General features: G+C 47.1%; 2 protein-coding genes across 4 annotated transcripts; both read left to right on the forward strand.

Moving 5' to 3' along the window:
- The first annotated feature begins 313 nt into the window (after positions 1–313).
- On the forward strand, positions 314–4,307 carry rtca (RNA 3'-terminal phosphate cyclase). Its single transcript, XM_062396248.1, has 11 exons — positions 314–555; positions 678–778; positions 928–1,071; positions 1,750–1,873; positions 1,961–2,019; positions 2,099–2,240; positions 2,911–3,032; positions 3,114–3,172; positions 3,581–3,675; positions 3,751–3,855; positions 4,094–4,307. Exons 1-11 carry the CDS (start codon positions 463–465, stop codon positions 4,187–4,189), a joined length of 1,140 nt encoding a protein of 379 aa, XP_062252232.1. The 5' UTR covers positions 314–462; the 3' UTR covers positions 4,190–4,307.
- Positions 4,308–5,472: 1,165 nt separating this feature from the next.
- cdc14ab (cell division cycle 14Ab) lies at positions 5,473–17,828 on the forward strand. 3 transcript variants are annotated; one of them, XM_062395749.1, is made up of 16 exons: positions 5,473–5,600; positions 9,299–9,389; positions 9,472–9,547; positions 10,263–10,355; positions 10,477–10,556; positions 10,837–10,903; positions 11,012–11,074; positions 11,210–11,297; positions 11,811–12,041; positions 12,760–12,898; positions 13,041–13,206; positions 13,533–13,633; positions 13,726–13,773; positions 13,892–14,014; positions 15,397–15,709; positions 16,310–17,828. In XM_062395749.1, exons 3-16 carry the CDS (start codon positions 9,506–9,508, stop codon positions 16,337–16,339), a joined length of 1,584 nt encoding a protein of 527 aa, XP_062251733.1. In that variant the 5' UTR covers positions 5,473–5,600; positions 9,299–9,389; positions 9,472–9,505; the 3' UTR covers positions 16,340–17,828. The 3 variants fall into 3 exon arrangements, with proteins under 3 accessions (XP_062251733.1, XP_062251732.1, XP_062251731.1); XM_062395747.1 differs by lacking the exon at positions 5,473–5,600 and adding an exon at positions 8,400–8,975; XM_062395748.1 differs by lacking the exons at positions 5,473–5,600; positions 15,397–15,709 and adding an exon at positions 8,367–8,975.
- The last annotated feature ends 208 nt before the right edge of the window (positions 17,829–18,036 follow it).

Consider the following 18,036-nt stretch of genomic DNA (forward strand, 5'->3'; position numbering starts at 1 on the left):
CTTCATGTCTCTGTGGACGACCCCTGGAGTGAAACCCAGATGTGAGATCCCAACCATTTGAAAAGAGACACCATAAAGTTAAGGCTTCAAGAGGCCATGAAGTAAAACTCTCTGAGCAAGAATTGTTCCTCTAAAGTTTCACTTTTAGAGGAACTTTAAAAACCACTGATTTTTAAAGTTCCTTTGAGAACCACTGATCTAAGAGAAGCAGGACAGAAGAAGATAGCTCCATTTCTTTTTAGTTTGCTGATCCACACTCCAGTCCAGAGGGTGGCGGTAAAGCGCGTATAAGCCGGTTTCCGCCTGAAGAAGAAGAAGCAGAAGAAGAAGAAGAAGAAGCAGCAGCAGCAGCAGCAGGAGCAGCAGCAGAAGAAGAAGAGATAAAATAAAAGAATAAGAGTAAGAGTAAGAAGCAGCTTCAGCATCGTCTCCCGGGGAATCTCTGAGTGTTTGCCGCTGAAGATGGAGCCGGTGAACATGGAGCCGCTGAACGTGGAGCCGCTGAACGTGGAGCCGGGGACGGAGCAGCAGATCGACGGCAACTTGATGGAGGGAGTGAGTCGCTCTTTGTTACCGGAGAAATGCTCCTGCTAACATGCTAGCAGCAGGCTAGCGGAGCAGCCTGTGGTGTGTGTCCGCTGATGTGTGCTCTCTCTCATGGTGTGTCTCCTCCGCAGGGCGGACAGATCCTCCGAGTGTCTGCGGCGCTCAGCTGCATCACCGGCTCGGCCATCAAGATCAGCAACATCCGAGCCGGCAGGAGCTCACCGGGTCTCAGGTTAGCTCACATGCTAACAAGCTAACAGGCTAATATTAGACTACACGTCAACAAACAACCATACACACTGTCATTTTATATTTAAATTAACTTCGGTCACTTGTTTAGTGCTCATTCAGCTTCTTTTTGTGTGTTGTGTGTTTGTTCAGGCCACAGCACCTCAGCGGCCTGCAGCTGGTCTCAGATCTGTGTTGTGGTGTTCTGCAGGGAGCCACCATCAGCTCCACAGATGTGAGTCTGACTCCAGGTCAGATCCGGTCTGGAAACCACACGGCCGACACGCAGACAGCGGGGTGAGAGCGCCCTCTGCAGGCGGATTAAATGGATTCACCGCACACTTCAGTTTTCCTTTGCAGAAGAAATTAAGTTCTCAGTTAACTTTGTTGTTACTAGGGTTGCAAAGGGGCGGGACCTTTCCATGGTAATATTCAGCTCGGGAATTTTAGGAAATTTTGGAAGAAAAAAAAATTACACAAATTAAACGCTGAGCATTAAAAACATCATTCAAAACTGTATTTTAAAGATGTATGGAATGCAGCACACGCTGCACGTTGAATTTCAGACCTCCACTGTGCATTTCTCCATCACATGCACAGATAACTCCCAGCATCCTTCACTCTACAGCAGATCTATTGAGGCCTGCTGTAGTGTGCAGGACTAGTCAGGTAAGTTTCAATTACTGGGGAAATATATTAGAATGCTGAATATTCCCGGAATTTTGCAACCCTAGTTGTAGTAAAATGTATTCTGTGACTCCGCCCCTTTCATCGTCATTTCCAACTGAGACAAGAAAAGACATTTCAACACAAATGAGGAAGTGTCTCAATGTTACAAGTGTTTGTAGAAAAGAAAGTCAGAGAGATATAACATCCACTGTCAGCTGACATCACGATCCACAAGCCCAAAGGATCGTTTTTATACAATCTCTAACTCTTTATTTGTTCTTTATTATGTGTGTGTGTGCGTTTCAGGAGTGTGGGTCTGCTGTTGCAGGTTGCGTTGCCTTGTGCTCTGTACGCTGATGCCTCCTCACAGCTGATTCTGAAAGGAGGAACAAACGCTGAGATGGCTCCTCAGATTGACTACACACTCAAAGTTAATACACACAAACTCACACAAATGTAATACACACAAACTCCAAATGTAAACATACTCAGTTGATTTTCTGTGTTTCTTCTTCAGGTGTTTAAACCCATCGTTGAAAAGTTCGGTGTCAACTTTGACTGTGACGTCAGAATGAGGTCAGAGGTCACGTCTGTTTAGTGGAGATGGTAGAGACTGAGTGTGTCTGTGTGTGTATTAACTGTGTGTGTGTTTCAGAGGGTACTATCCCAAAGGGGGGGGTGAGGTGATGGTGGAGGTAAATCCAATCAAAGAGCTGCAGCCCGTCATCATGATGGAGAGAGGGAACATCACCAAGATCCACGGCCGAGCCTTCGTTGCTGGCGTCCTGCCCTATAGGGTAAAGTTACAGCACTGCTTTTATTGCACAGGGTCACAGACCGGAAGTGATGGAGGACAGAGACCTTACCTCCTATACAAGGCTCTCTTCACATTCATGCTGCGTCCTGTTGTTAATTCTTTCAATCTAATGAGGTCTTGGTCAGTCTCTGCCCTCTGCTGACTGGCGGTGGAATTACAGCTCACAGTAACGTACGTTCATTAGCGTAGTTAGCACACATTAGCTAGGCTCGTTATCTCCATCCTCCTGAGAACAGAGGGAAAACACGTCTATCATATTTCTCTTGAAAAGTATTTTACGATCAAGACCTAAAAAATAATGTGTTTGTCTATGAGACCAACAATCCAATGATTATTCTGATTTATCCTCCTGTGGGTCTTCCCTGGTTTGTTGGTTTGTGACCAGTTGTTTTATATTCTGAATGTTTAAACATGATGTAACACTAAAGTAGATTATTCTTATTGTGAAGGAGTCATGCTGACACTTGGATGTGAATCTGTGATAAAGAAATATCAAATGAAAGAATAGAACTAGTCATTATGCAAGCATCTTTAAATTCAATCTGCACAATCGCACCCACTCACTAAACTTTAGATCAAGATCTAAAGAAATCAGAGACCATGTTCAAACCCTGATGTGTTGACTTAACGTGTGTTTAATTCCTCCTCAGTTGGCTAAAGACATGGCAGCGGCGGCGGTTCGAACCATCAGGAAGGAGATCAAAGATCTGTACATCAATATTCAGTCGCTGCAGGAGAAAGAAAACGCCAGTGGGAACGGAAACGGCATCATGTGAGCGTGGACCACCTGCCGACATCACACTGCAGCAGTGACGTTTATGTGCTGCTCTCTGATTGGTTCCTGTCTTTTCAGAATCTTTGCTGAGTCATCGACAGGTTGCATGTTCGCAGGCTCCGCTCTGGGGAAGAAAGGTGAGCATAAACCTGAACCAGCAGGGGGCGCCACCCTCCTTTACATGATGTGACTAAAGAGTTTTGTTAATTAAAGTTGGCGATAGTGGTTCTGAGGAACAACCGTTCATCACGCCCCTCCTCTCACTGTTCCACAAACATTACAAAATTGTCGAATATAGACACAATACACAACGACACGTTGAACAACCCGAAGCAGCAGCGCTGTGACAGGCTGCTGCCCCCCCTCCCCCCAGGACGTTCTGTGCTGGGGGGATGTCGGGTCGTTATCTTCTGTAGGTTCGCTGTCTGTGCTGCAGTGAAGATTATTGTGGGTATACCGTCCTGTGAGATAGCATGTTCACATTTCCGGTTGCTAACAGTATTTGCTATGTTCCCTGTGTGTGTTTTTGTTTGTGTGTGTGTTAGGTGTATATGCTGATGAAATTGGTTTTGAAGCAGCTGAGATGTTGTTGAGAAACATTCGACATAATGGCTGCGTGGACGAGTTCCTTCAGGACCAGGTGAGATACACGCCTGTGACCTCACTATGACCTCACCGTGACCTCACTTTCACATGACCTCCTCTTCCTCCTCAGCTCATCATCTTCATGGCGTTGGCGAAGGGAACGTCTCGGATTCGGACGGGTGCTGTGACGCTGCACACGCAGACGGCCATTCACATCGCAGAGCAGCTCACTTCGGTCAGAATCGCTCAATCACACTCAGCACAACTTTCTAGTTAAAGGTTTTTAATAATCGTCAGTAACGAGTAAATTCAAATGAACGATTGATTTTTGTAACATATATATTACAGTTTTTTTTTGTCTCTTGAGACTGAAGTGAGATTCTTAACGACCGGTGTCACTGAGCGATGAGCTCATCACTGCCTCCAGTTGTTTCTGTCTCTACATCTGGATTCACACATGTTTGATGTTTCAGGCAAAGTTCACGATAACAAAGAGTGAAGATGAGCTGAGCAGCGGAACCTACGTCATCGAGTGTCAAGGATCAGGAGCCACCAACCGCAACATGTAGCCTGGAACACAGCCGGTGTGGTCTGGACTCGGCAGCGCTGTCATGGCCGACCCGCTCAGCTTCCTGGGGTGTTTCATTAAATACTGTAAAAAACAAATAAAAGTATTTTCAACATTCACTTTTGTCTCTGTTTTTACTGAGTTCCATGAAAAAATCGAATTGGATAAAACACAGATTCTGAAGAGTTCACTAGTCCATAAGAACCTGTTCACCTGGAACCGAGACTCAAGACGTGAACCTTAAAGGGGACATGTTGTGAAAATTCCTCTTGTGTTGTGCTTCTTCACATTAATTTGGTATCTGTCATGTCTACTGTCCCCAAAACTCTGGAAAAAAACAACTCCTGTGATTTGTTGTGGTTCCTCTATTTCAGAAACGATACGCTAGAGTGTGTCCAATGGGATTAGACCGAAATAAACGTCATAGTCACGACTCCCTACATGGGCATGGTGTTAGCTCGGACGAGTTAGCTCGCGAGCTAACGCTAGCCGGGCTCCATCAGCCGGTTAGTTCGCAAGCTAACGCTACGCTAGAGCTCGCTGCTGCTCCCCTTCAGACATTTAAGTAGCCGCATCAACAAGGGACCCCCCGACTCAACAGTGTGGAAGGATGCTGCTGCTGGGCCAGCTCAGGCTCCCACTGCTCCCACTGCGGGGCTGCACTGGGGAGCTGGGGCTCTGGCAGCCAGGCTCACTGGGGTCGAGTGGCCGGGGCACTCAAACAGGTCAATCTGAGGAGGGCTGTTTTAATGATCCTTGTGGATTAAGACCCCAAGGATCCAGATCAACTGTGGTGAAATGGGAATAATACGTCCCCTGTAAGTGACACCAGGATGAGCTGTGTGGCCTGCAGGGGGCGCTGAGGTCACAGCTGGGCCTGGCAGGTGGTGTGTGTGTGGTATGAAGCAGTGACATGAAGATTGTGACCTGTTGAAAATGTGACCAGTGTTGGATTCTGGGAGCTGTAGTCTGTTCCTGGCAGGTGAGATTCTGTCCCAGCAGGACGACGACCAGTGACCTGCACCTCTCATCTTTTCCGTGACGTCAGGGTTGTTGTGCGTCTCTGTCGGGTACAGTGTGTACAGCAGGAAGTGCTGCACGGACCTGAATGTTTGTTGAAACCTGAGGAGGCTGTAAACTCACACCTCTGTCCCCTCTGGAACCTGAAGTAACTGGATCTGGATCACCTGACACCTCCTCTTAGTCCGGCCCTGTCCTCACAGTTTGCCTGCAGCCCTGCAGTATGGCGGTCACCGGGGCCTGGAGTACACATCAGGACGACCCCAGGATCCTCCAACCGGGACCAGGACTCGGGCGGGAGCCAGGACAAGAGGCAGGACCTGGGCTGGGGCCAGGACTTGGGTCGGGACCTGGTCCAGCTACAAACCGTGTTTGGATCTCTCTGATTGCAGGTGAGTTTAACACAAACTAAAAAACTGAAGATCTAGTGTGAGATTTAAAATGGCGAACAGGGCACATGAGAACTTTTATGAGTCTTTCGCTTCGGTCCCACACTTGAACTAATTCTCTGATTAGACTCAAAACGTTTGTGAACCATTGGGAGATACTCTGCTGGAGTCTACGACCGAGGCCTCAAGCAACAAGAAGGAGAAAACATCAGGGAACAGTTTCTCTACATATCAGGCATTCAGCCTTCGATTGGACTTCAGTGAAAAAGTATTCGGTTGTCCACTCCGTGTTAAACACTCAGTGTCCACTTCTGTTTCCTTGATCCACTTATTTTACATAAGGGCTCACAGGGGAAAGAGGAAAAGGTGAAGGGAGATCATGTGCCCTTTGAGCCCTATACACCACACTCCCGGTCAAATTTCATTTAGCTGACGCTTTATCCAAAGAGACTCACAATAAGTGCATCAACCCCGAGAGTACCAACCCAGAACCACAAGAAGCAAGAAAGTACAATTTCCTCAATAATAAAGCAAAACTACAAAGTGCTTTTTTCTTCTTTTTTTTTAAATATATTTGGACAAGTTCGGCGTGCTGGATTAAAAAGCCCAACGGGCCGTACTTTGCCAATGTCTGTTCTAGATGATGGACAGATTCCCTAGCCGGCTCTTTTCTTGGTTGGAAACCACAATCGAATCCAGAATTGACTACTAGTTAGTGGCAGATTCAAGTGTTTGTCAGATTTTAAACTGTGACATGTCCCCTGCACCACTTCAGGTCACTGCTCTACTCATGTATCAGGAGCTCCTCTAGCGCAGTCTGCCAGGAACAGAGCAGCCTTAACGCCAGCCTTCTGAAACAAAAGAACTACTGTAGTGACGTAAAGAGACTTATCGAAGAGGCCTTACAGGACAACTCCATTATACACTCAGAAATGGGAATTTTAGTCAATATTTCTTACCGCTCAGCAACAGTGTTTTCAGGACAGTAATTCAATTCAATGCCTTCATTGTCGTTGTACAGTGTGCAACAAAATCAACTGTCTCCAGTGGATCACACATTTACCCACACATCAAAAACAATGGATCACATACACACATGAAACACACATTTAAATAAGTCAAAAGTCAAGAGTTAAAAATTCAATTGCACATGTTCTGTATTGCACTTACAGAATGTGTCACATGATGGCAGCGATGCATCATTTTGGAAGTGTCCCTTAGTGTTGGTAGCTGTGTTTTGTTGATTTGTTGTGCAGTCTTAATTCCTCATGTTTCCCTCAGTGTAGCTAACAAACCCCAGCAGCTGTTTGTGAGGAGGCTTCACTGGAGCAATGATACCAAGCCAACCACCATGTGTGTAGAGGGAGAACAGGAGAGGACCCAGCATGCACCCCTGTGGGGCTCCGGTGTGGATTCTTAGGGGTGAAGAAGTCTCTACCCTGACCGTCTGTGAGCTGCTGGTTAAAATGTCCTTAAGACATAAGTGCTGGTTCTGTCGTTGCGTGGTCGTTTATCCTAAATATGAGAAGATGAGCCGAACTCTGTTTGTTCAATCAAGTATTTATTTAGAAAGCAATGACAGGTATCGATCAGCAAAACAATGGGCATCCAACACACTACCCCAGAACTCTAGAAGCCCCGGGGAAGTCTCGAGTCGCATCAGAACACGAGACACATCAGACGATTCAAACAGCTGGCGCCTGTAAGCTCTTATAAAAGTCCTCGGTTCCTCCTCATGCGCACCCGAGTCCATCCTCTTGGCATTGGAATAAGGAAGTGAACAGGAGACCCTCCCAAGGCCTTGACACAGCTGATGCCATGAGGGCCAAACGGTTGTTGTTGGAGGAAAGATATTATTGAGTTCCTGCTATATCAGCTGTACGTTGTGTTTGTGCAGACATTCTAAAGTAAACCAAAACAAAATGTGACTCACATACCTTCTAATTTCAAGATTACACACTAGGAAGGAAAAGGTTATTATTAATCATTTGTTTAGAAGGCATTATATCTGGCCCAAACTGCTTCTATGTTTATTGTTAAGAGTTCAGTCAGACAGAGACTAAGTATGAAATCCTCCCAGTTCCCACCCAGGCCCAGCTGGCTCTCCATTCTGCTGGGGATGGTTGTGTTTAATGCTGAGCTCAAATCTAAAAACAGCATCCACACGTGTCCCATGATGTTCCAGGTGGGAAAGTGCTGTGTTGTGTTGATGGCATCACCCGTTGACCCGTTGGTTCTATAGGTGAACTGGTGCTGGTCCAGGGTTGGAGACCCTGTATCATTCCTTATCGTTGCTGTAGACATGGTCCATAGCATTTAGACCTCTCAGGGGACATGCCACATGTTGGTCAAATTAGAGAGGACAGATTTAATGAGTGCTTGATTAAAGTCTCCAGCTGTTATAAAAATGCCTGCTAGGTAATCAGTCGGTGATTTAGCGGTTGGTGGTTAGCAGGGCGTCCAGGGCCAGCTGGGGTTGGCACTAGGTGGAATACAGCCATAGCAATAAGACCGTAAACTCCTGCGGCAGATACAAGGGCCGGCATCTCACTGTAAAGTACTCCACATCTGGTGCACAGTGTGTCGGTACTGGTTCCATCACAACAGCACTGGTTGTTAGTGGTAATGCACAGTCCTGCTCCACAGCCTGGTCTGGGTCCCGAGTCTCAGTGATGATCTGCTGAGATTCATCCATCTTACTCCAGAGCCATATTGCCTCACAGGTCATCACATGTCTCTGACCTATGAACTTTAGTGACCTCTGACCTTTGAAGCCTGGAGTCCTTGCTGCGGACATGACTCTTGTTTACATTGAGCTTGAGCAGTTTCAGTTTGACTCGGTGTCGCCCCCTGCATTTGACTGAGGTCGCTGACCTGACGTCTGCTGAGAGTCTCTAATGATCAGAGTTCGATTCTCGGCCGTGCAGAGGAAACCTGTTGGAAACGTGAATGAGTCTCTTGTTTCCCAGCTGACCGTGAAGGCAGCACGGGTGTCCTGCTCGCTGATTGGCTGCGATTGCCAAGGGAGCGTTACTATGGTAATGCGTGTCTTGAGGATCAATCACAGTCTGAGACTCGAGCCGCCGCGATGCTAACAGCTAACATGCTAACCGGCTAACCGGCTAACCGGGAGATTTATCGGTTAAAACGCGAAGAAGAAACAAAGGAAACGGAAACAAAAGTTTGTGAGTGAGTGAAAAGCAGCCGCACTGCCTGATGGGAAACAGAGCAGACGTTTCTTCACTTCTCAAACAGTTCGGCTGCAGCTGCTAGATGTTAGCGGCTAACGTGTTAGCAGTGCGTAAAGTTTGAGGAAGTGAGACCTGTTAAGGATGAGTGAGGACCCCGAGCTGCAGGGGGCGGCAGAGCTCATCAGAGGTAAGACTCAAAGACTCAAAGACTCAGAGGTCACTCAAACTATAGAAACGACTGACCAGCTGATCAGAACATTGATCAGCTGATCAGAGCATTGATCAGCTGATCAATGTTCTGATCAGAAGAAAAGAGAAGCTGAAAGGAAATTCTCAATATACAGTCAAATAAAGAATTAAAATAAGATTCAAGTATGAAACTAAACATGTCAGTGATCTGAACGTCACTAATGGACTCAGGTGACTCTGGTTGTTCTGGTTTTGTTCCCTGATGCACTTTTTGTGAGTCACTTGGATGAAAGCTAAATGATGTGTTGTGTGTCTCCTCAGAGCGTCTGTACTTCGCCACGCTACGCAGTAAACCCAAGAGCACGGCCAACACACACTACTTCTGCACCGACGAGGAGTTCGTCTACGAGAAGTGAGTGCGTGTGTGATGTATGAACACTGAGTGTGTGTCTGTGTGAACCTTCTGACTGTGTGTGTCTTTGTGTGTCTCTCAGTTTCTATGCAGACTTCGGGCCTCTCAACTTGTCCATGTTGTTCAGATTCTGCTGCAAACTCAACAAGAAGCTGAAGGTGAGTTTCACCCCTCCCACTGCAGGAATGTCCAGAATGCAACAGGACACTTGTTACACAACATCACATTCTGAGGGACATACATGACTCCATTAAAGTTTCACCAGTAACGTGTTCACTCAAACGACCAATAAGACGACCACACCCGATCAGCTGACACAGCTCATTACTCATTCATTTGTTTCTCTAGTAGACCAGCGTATAAAGATCATGCATGTATTTTGTTTTGTGTGTATGTGTGTGTATCGACTTTGCAGCTTTTTCAGATTGTGTGTTTTGTGTTGTCTTTTTGTTGCGATGGTAACGACATTCCTCTGGTTGACTGTTGTTGAGCGTCATGACAACAAGCAGACCGGACATATCAGGAAGTCGTACCTGAACCCCCCCGACACCGCAGGGAACCCGGAACATGTCCTGGTTCTGATCCAGAACGCGTTTAGGTCCAGATCCAATGAAACTTGTCTGCTCACAACTTGTCAGGCAAATTTTCAGCATGGGAGATTATATACAGAGGTCGGAGGTCATGGTCTGTTCACCTGCAGCTCGTCATCGATTTGATTTCAGTCATGTGATCAGAACCTGCAGGTCAATAACATGATCACCAATGAGGAGACAGGTGACGCTTCATACGCTGACCTTGTCACATGACCTGTCACGTGACACAGAGACGTGTAGACGAACAGAAACCTGATGAAGATGTGCTCCTCTTCCTCAGTCCTTCACTCTGACCAGGAAACGAATCGTTCACTACACCAGCTTCAACCAGAGGAAGAGATCGAACGCTGCTGTTCTGATTGGAGGATACGCTGTGAGTGCATCACTTCCTCTTCCTGTTGACTAAACATTGAACAAGCTGAGATAAAAAACTCTATTGATTTAGTCTCCTGGTCACATGATGTATCACATGACTGGTCTTCTTTGTGTCTCAGATGATTTACCTGAAGAAAACTCCAGAAGAAGCGTACCGAGCTCTGGTCTCGGGATCGAACGCCTCCTACCTGCCCTTCAGGTCAGTGTCCACTTCCTGTTCTACCTGTGACCTTTAACCCTGTCACTGAGTGGCCAGCAGGGGACGCTCAGGAACCTCCTGAAACTCAGTCCTCCTTCTGACATTGAATGTCCCACGTGTCTCATTAGTCATTCAGAGAGTGTGTGTGTGTGTCAGCAGCTTGTTATTGTGTAGTGATTAAATAGTTAACACTGAAATAAAGTGAAGTAAACAGATGGTCAGCTGACTGTCTGTGGACGACGAGTCACTGAGGAGGACTCTGTGTCTTTTGTCTCTGCAGAGATGCGTCCATTGGAAACTGCAGCTACAGTCTCACTCTACTCGACTGTCTTCAGGGCATCAGGAAGGTCAGTTCTTCACTCTGATTGGCTGAATCAGCCAATTGGCGACTGGACAAGCCCACAATGATGATGTGTAAAAACAAACACACACTTACGGTTCTGGTTGTGTTTCAGGCTCTGCAGCACGGCTTCTTTGACTTCGAGACGTTTGATGTGGACGAGTATGAACATTACGAGGTGAGTCTCTCGCTTCAGATAGAAGAAGAGTAAGGTTGAAGGTCACTCATTCTCCAGACGTCAGTCACACGACACACACCACAAGGAAGAGAACCATGAAGAAACGTGTGTGTCCTCGTCTTTCCTGGTCTGTAGCGGGTGGAGAACGGAGACCTGAACTGGATCGTCCCGGGGAAGTTTGTGGCGTTCAGCGGACCTCACCCGAAAACCAAAGTGGAGAACGGTAAGTTCCCAGGAAGTGACTTCAAGCTTTCAATCAATTTGATTTGTATTTATCTTATATTCCCAGTTTGTCTCATAGACGTTAACAAGAATCAAATAGAAACTTAGTGATCAGTGAATAAAGCTCAGACTCAACAGCATTCACTACATGAGAAGAAGCAGTTTACACGTCTTGTGTGATGGAGATGGAGGAGCTGAGGAGGTCCTGATGGTAGAAGATGTGAGGACACATGTTGTGTATCAAGAAGTCTGGTTGTGATCGTAGTCCTCGATCAGCTGACACCATCAGGATCCATGGTCCAGGATCAGTCTGTGATCCACCATCAGAGAATGTTCCATTCAGACAATGAACACACACATATTTATATATATGTAACGCATATAATTGTGTTATTGTATATTATTGTTAATGCACATACAAACACAGGAGCAGGAAATGTGAATTAAATCATTAACTACTAACCCCCCACTATAAACTCCACTGAGACACTTGTGCCGGCTCCGCCCCCTGCAGGTTACCCTCTCCACGCCCCGGAGGCGTACTTCCCCTACTTCAGGAAACACAACGTCTCCACCATCGTCCGTCTCAACAAGAAGATCTACGACTCCAAGCGTTTCACCAACGCCGGCTTCGACCACCACGACCTCTTCTTCATGGACGGCAGCACGCCGAGCGACACCATCACACGCCGCTTCCTGCACATCTGTGAGAGCACAGACGGAGCTGTGGCCGTCCACTGCAAAGGTGAGGACGTCTGTCTCCGGAAGTGACCCATGTTTCTGATGATGTCCGTCTCTCTCGTCCGTCTCTCTCCTCTCGTCCGTCTCTCTCCTCTCGTCCGTCTCTCTCCTCTCGTCCGTCTCTCTCGTCTCGTCCGTCTCTCTCCTCTCGTCCGTCTCTCTCCTCTCGTCCGTCTCTCTTGTCCGTCTCTCTCTCCTCTCTTCCGTCTCTCTCCTCTCGTCCGTCTCTCTCCTCTCGTCCGTCTCTCTCGTCTCGTCCGTCTCTCTCCTCTCGTCCGTCTCTCTCCTCTCGTCCGTCTCTCTCCTCTCGTCCGTCTCTCTTGTCCGTCTCTCTCCTCTCGTCCGTCTCTCTCGTCTCGTCCGTCTCTCTTGTCCGTCTCTCTCTCCTCTCGTCCGTCTCTCTCCTCTTGTCCGTCTCTCTTGTCCGTCTCTCTCTCCTCTCGTCCGTCTCTCTCCTCTTGTCCGTCTCTCTTGTCCGTCTCTCTCTCCTCTCGTCCGTCTCTCTCCTCTCGTCCGTCTCTCTCCTCTCGTCCGTCTCTCTCGTCTCGTCCGTCTCTCTCCTCTCGTCCGTCTCTCTCCTCTCGTCCTTCTCTCTCTACTCCCTGAATCAGAGAAACTAAGACAAAAGAGGATGTGGACAAGAACTAATCAGAGAGTGTCTCAGTGTCTCAGTCTGTTGACAATGTGAACGTGATCTGACTGAACGTCCCTCTCTCTGTCAGCTGGTCTGGGCAGGACAGGCACTCTGATTGGCTGTTACCTGATGAAACATTATCGCTTCACGGCGGGCGAGGCCATAGCCTGGATCCGGATCTGCAGACCGGGCTCTGTGATTGGACCTCAGCAGAACTTCCTGGAAGAGTGAGTCACTGGATGTTGTTTGTAGTTACTGAGGGAAAGAACCACATCCAGATCCACATCCAGAACCAGAACCAGATCCAGATCCAGAACCAGATCCAGAACCAGACACGACGTGTGTGTTTGTGTGTTTGTGTGTTCACAGCAAGCAGGCGGCGCTGTGGTTGCTCGGCGACAGTGAACGCGCCCAGAAGATCAAGCTCGAGGAGAGGGGGGGGTCTCACCTCATCACCAGCATGGACGACCTCAACTTAAACTCCGCCCAAAACAGCAACACAAGCAGATCAACGACCTCTGACCTTCTACACAAGGTCACAGACACACACATGCACACATGTAACCTCAACCCTAACACAAGTCTGTTCTTCATCACCTCTATTCAAACCTGCTGAGGTCGCTTCTTCTGGAACATGAAGTTAAAACACTGATTTTACATTTTGCTTCCTTATTTTATTCTTGTCTGTATCTGACATCAACTTTGATGTCAAACCATTTTTACTTCCTTACGTGATAGTGAATGAGTCCAATGATCGTATTAAACCAAAACTGGCCTTGTGACTTTAGATAGACGATTGCACACACGCACACAAACAAACACACACACACACACTCATGGTGCATTTGTTTTATCCACCAGGGGGAGCTAACAGACGGTGGGCTCGCTCTGACTCAGGGAGACAAACTAAGAGCATTAAAGAGTCGACGCCCCCCCCGCCCCTCCACAACCGGCCCTCTGAGGTAGGAGGGGTGGGGGGTTGGTTGTTGTGTGGTCATAACGCTGGTGGACGTGTGCGAGGACGTGGTCACATGTTCACTCGTGTTTGTTTCAGGACGGACGACATGAAGATTCACAGCAGGTCAGCGTCTCAGCCGCTCAGGTACGGTCCACTTCCTGTTACGTCATGTGACCTCAGCAGTCCGCAACACGACACCGTGACAAGTCTGAGTCCTTGACTCCTCCCACAACACATCATGACAGTGTGTGTGTGTGTTCAGGTTATCGATGGGAGCCCCCCCCCCCTCCCCCCTGAAGTCCTTCAGGTTCCCATCATCCTCGTCTTCAGCTGCAGCCAAGAGGATCGGGAGGAGTCCGTCATCAATGGCCTCCAATATTAGGAGGTCAGTGCCTGCGTCTCCTCCTCTTCATCACCTGTGACCCCTCCTCTTCCTCACCTGTGAATCCTCCTCTTCATCACCTTTGACCCCTCCTCTTCCTCATCTCTGAATCCTCCTCTTCATCACCTTTGACCCCTCCTCTTCCTCACCTGTGAATCCTCCTCTTCATCACCTGGGTGTCCTCCTCTTCATCACCTGTGTGTCCTCCTCTTCATCACCTTTGACCCCTCCTCTTCCTCACCTTTGACCCCTTCTCTTCCTCACCTGTGAATCCTCCTCTTCATCACCTGTGACTCCTCCTCTTCATCACCTGTGTCTCCTCTTCATCACCTGTGTCTCCTCCTCTTCATCACCTTTGTCTCCTCTTCATCACCTGGGTGTCCTCTTCATCACCTGTGTCTCCTCTTCATCACCTGTGTCTCCTCCTCTTCATCACCTGGGTGTCCTCTTCATCACCTGGGTGTCCTCCTCTTCATCACCTTTGACCCCTCCTCTTCCTCATCTGTGAATCCTCCTCTTCATCACCTTTGACCCCTCCTCTTCCTCACCTGTGAATCCTCCTCTTCATCACCTGTGTGTCCTCCTCTTCATCACCTGTGTGTCCTCCTCTTCATCACCTTTGACCCCTCCTCTTCATCACCTGTGTGTCCTCCTCTTCATCACCTTTGACCCCTCCTCTTCCTCACCTTTGACCCCTTCTCTTCCTCACCTGTGAATCCTCCTCTTCATCACCTGTGACTCCTCCTCTTCATCACCTGTGTCTCCTCTTCATCACCTGTGTCTCCTCCTCTTCATCACCTGGGTGTCCTCTTCATCACCTTTGTCTCCTCTTCATCACCATGGTGTCCTCTTCATCACCTGTGTCCTCCTCTTCATCACCTGTGTGTCAGAATCAGAATTATTTTATTTTCCATGTATATTTGCACAAACAGGAAATTGCCTTGGTGTGGTTGGTGCACTGTACAAACAACAATATAAAAAACAACAACAATATCGAACAACAATATATACAGTAAGAGAGTTACGGTTCTAAGGTGCAGAGATTGGTGATAATGACAATAATATAGAGTTATGAATTATGTGCGAGGGGGGGGTCAGCAGAGTCAGTGTGATGCAGGGGGCTTGTTTGTGAGCCCCACTGCCTCTTCATCCCCTGTGACTCCTCCTCCTCATCATCAACTGTGTGTCCTCCTCTTCATCACATGTGACTCCTCTTCTTCATCACCTGTCACTACTTATCATCACCTGTATCTCCTCCTCTTCATCACCATCTGCGTGTCCTCCTCTTCATCACATGTCACTCCTCCTCTTCATCACCTGTGTCTGTGACTCCTCCTCTGATTGTTTTGTTTATAACATGTTGATATTATGCTCCTCCCCATCAGCTCAGCCCTTGGCTCTCGATTGGCCAGCTCTCTGACTGACCTTTATGTGGAGGAGGAAACAACAAATCATTATTCTTCACCTCCTCCCTCCTCCTCCTCTGTGCCCCTAAGCCCCTCCTCCTCCTCCCTGGTCCCGTCTTCTCTTTGTCGCTATGGTAACGGCCCTCGTGGTTTGCAGCACGAAGTCAACAACAACAACAGTCGTCCGTTCAGCTCCACAGTGCCCCCTGCAGGAAAGAGCTTTGTCCGAGGCCCTGGGGCCTACAGTGCTATGAAGGGCCCCCCAGGACGCTACCTGAGCCGCTCCATACCTGTAAGTCCTCTGACACGGCAGCAGCTTAGCCCCGCCCCTCTCTCTTGGTTGGCTCTCACTCTTCTGCTGTCACAACTCACCTGTAGTTTCACCTGGTGTCTCACCTGTAGTTTCATCTTTGGTCTCACCTGTAGTTCCACCTGGTGTCTCACATAGTTCGATCCATAAGTTATTCGTTTTCCAGTGTGTTTCTCTGACCTGTAATTTTCTGCTCTTTGACTCTTTAGAATTAAACTCAATAACAGAGGTCACATGACCTGGTGGCCTCACGGGTTCTTCAGGTGAACCCAGGTCTGTCGGTGTTTCTCCTCTCACACTAACATGAAGCTGCTGCTGAGTTAAAGGAACCACACCATTTATTAATACAAGCTCCGCCCCCTCATTTATCTCAACCCCACTGTGACGAATCAGAGCGTCTCATGAGGCGAAGGAAAGAAGTCAGTTGGCGAGCAAATATGAAGAGGATCAGTGACTGAGCCCTCGACTGATCCTGAGTCAGTCTCGGCTGTCAATCATGACGTTTGTTTAGCAGGTCCTTAGCATGTAGTTATGCTGTTGTTAGCATCAACCTTCACTGACTGGGTTTCTTCTCTGTTACAGTCTCTTCAGTCTGACTTCATCCAGTACTAAAACTACAGATCTGAGCTGAGGACACATGGGACACATTACCCACAATCCCCCTGAGACCCTGAGAAGGTAGCGACGGACGCAGCGACTGAAGACAACGAAGAGCTGCTCTGTCGACACTGAATGTAAATGAGATGATGTCATCGACTCGTGTCGATACAGAGACAGATTTTATATAAACCCATTTTTATTTTAACAAAGATCATTTAGAGTTTGGAGGAACTGAAGGATCAGCTGACGACACCCGCTCTGTGGTCATGGTTACAGTATTAACTTTGTGTTTGTGAGTCAGTGTGAAGGATCCAATCTTTTTATTATCGATCGGAACATTAAAGAAGGAAGAAGAAGAAACCGAAAACGGAACCTTAGCAACAAACTCAGGGCATTAATGTGTTTTTATAAACCAGCAATGTTGTGTTCACTGACCAGTGGAACGTGTGTTAACACCGTGTGATGTCAACACGTGTGTGGTGAGCGTGTTGGTGTGTATGGTGACGTGCTCATTAGGGCTTCATGATACATAAAAAATGTACTGCAACGATATCGACATGCGATATACATATTGCAAAAACGTATTCACGCTGTACATGTGAATAAATTTGGCCAATTAGAGGAGCCCAGCTGCAATAGATAGTAAATAGATTAAATTAATTAAACAATAAATATCCAGATGGGCCCTGGGTTGTTAGAAATGAAATAATGTTGTTCACTTATTTTCTCTCTGTATTGGGTCTTCAGCAGCGAAGCCAGAGCAGAAAGACATTTGTTTATTATCACAAGTCTTATAGTCATTCAGTATTCAACAACGTTATCGCATGTTCTCCTACTATTGTGCAGCCCTAGTGTGCAGGCCGCCTGTTTTTGTGTATGTTGACATGTCCGTGTTGACGTGTGTTGTCCATGTGTTGGTGTATTGTGTGTGTGTTTTGCATTGGGACACGTGTCCTCAGAGAATGATGAAATCTGAGACGAGGTCCAACATGTTTATCAGATGTTAGCTCAGGAAGAACTTCGTTTCTGGATAGACGCTAAATGCTTGTCAGCTGATTGGCTGTCGGGAGATCAGCTGTTCAATTGATCAGAGAATATTTCTAATGTCCAAGACTCTACCTCTTACACTTTCATAATAAAAGCCCTAAGGAGTAAGAACAATGAAATGTTTGATGTTAAAACAGCAAAAAAACACAACGACGCTCATCACTGGTTAATTCTCCCCAGTCACATGATAATGATGATAATTATCACTATCATTATTAACAACAATAAATCTAAGAGAAGTGAACGATTCACTGCATTAAAAACAAAGTGCCTTTATATGTAGTTTGCACAGGGCTTTTATTTTGAAGTACTGCTTCACTCTGCTTCTTTACAAAAAAAAATTTCAAACTTTATTTAAACATGGAAGGGATGAGTTACAAAATACATGTGTAGCCTTTTTTCTTAATTCACTTTATTTCTGAGAAGATGCATAAATAAAATCTGTTTCTTCTGATTCTGTTTGTGTCGACTGTCAGAGTTCGAGCCCAGAACCACGCAGCAGGATGATCGGGTCATCAGGTTCACTGCAGGTTTAGTTCAGGAGTTTCAGTTCCATGAAGCTCGTTCACTAGTTATCGTGGTAAATCATCATGGTAACTTAACCTGAGCAGCTGACCTGCTCCAGGTGAAGTTGGAGATAAGAGTTCAGACAGTCTGAAGCT

The sequence above is a fragment of the Platichthys flesus genome, chromosome 9, assembly GCF_949316205.1.
Source record: "Platichthys flesus chromosome 9, fPlaFle2.1, whole genome shotgun sequence".
NCBI lineage: Eukaryota > Metazoa > Chordata > Actinopteri > Pleuronectiformes > Pleuronectidae > Platichthys > Platichthys flesus.

Coding starts and splice junctions, on each gene's coding strand:
- rtca (XM_062396248.1), top strand. CDS start 463: ATGGAGCCGGTGAACATGGAGCCGCTGAACGTGGAGCCGCTGAACGTG. Junction 556..677: donor ACGGCAACTTGATGGAGGGA/GTGAGTCGCTCT, acceptor TCTCCTCCGCAG/GGCGGACAGATCCTCCGAGT. Junction 1,072..1,749: donor GCCGACACGCAGACAGCGGG/GTGAGAGCGCCC, acceptor TGTGCGTTTCAG/GAGTGTGGGTCTGCTGTTGC.
- cdc14ab (XM_062395747.1), top strand. CDS start 8,930: ATGAGTGAGGACCCCGAGCTGCAGGGGGCGGCAGAGCTCATCAGAG. Junction 11,075..11,209: donor ACGAGTATGAACATTACGAG/GTGAGTCTCTCG, acceptor CCTGGTCTGTAG/CGGGTGGAGAACGGAGACCT. Junction 13,774..13,891: donor TCAGCGTCTCAGCCGCTCAG/GTACGGTCCACT, acceptor GTGTGTGTTCAG/GTTATCGATGGGAGCCCCCC.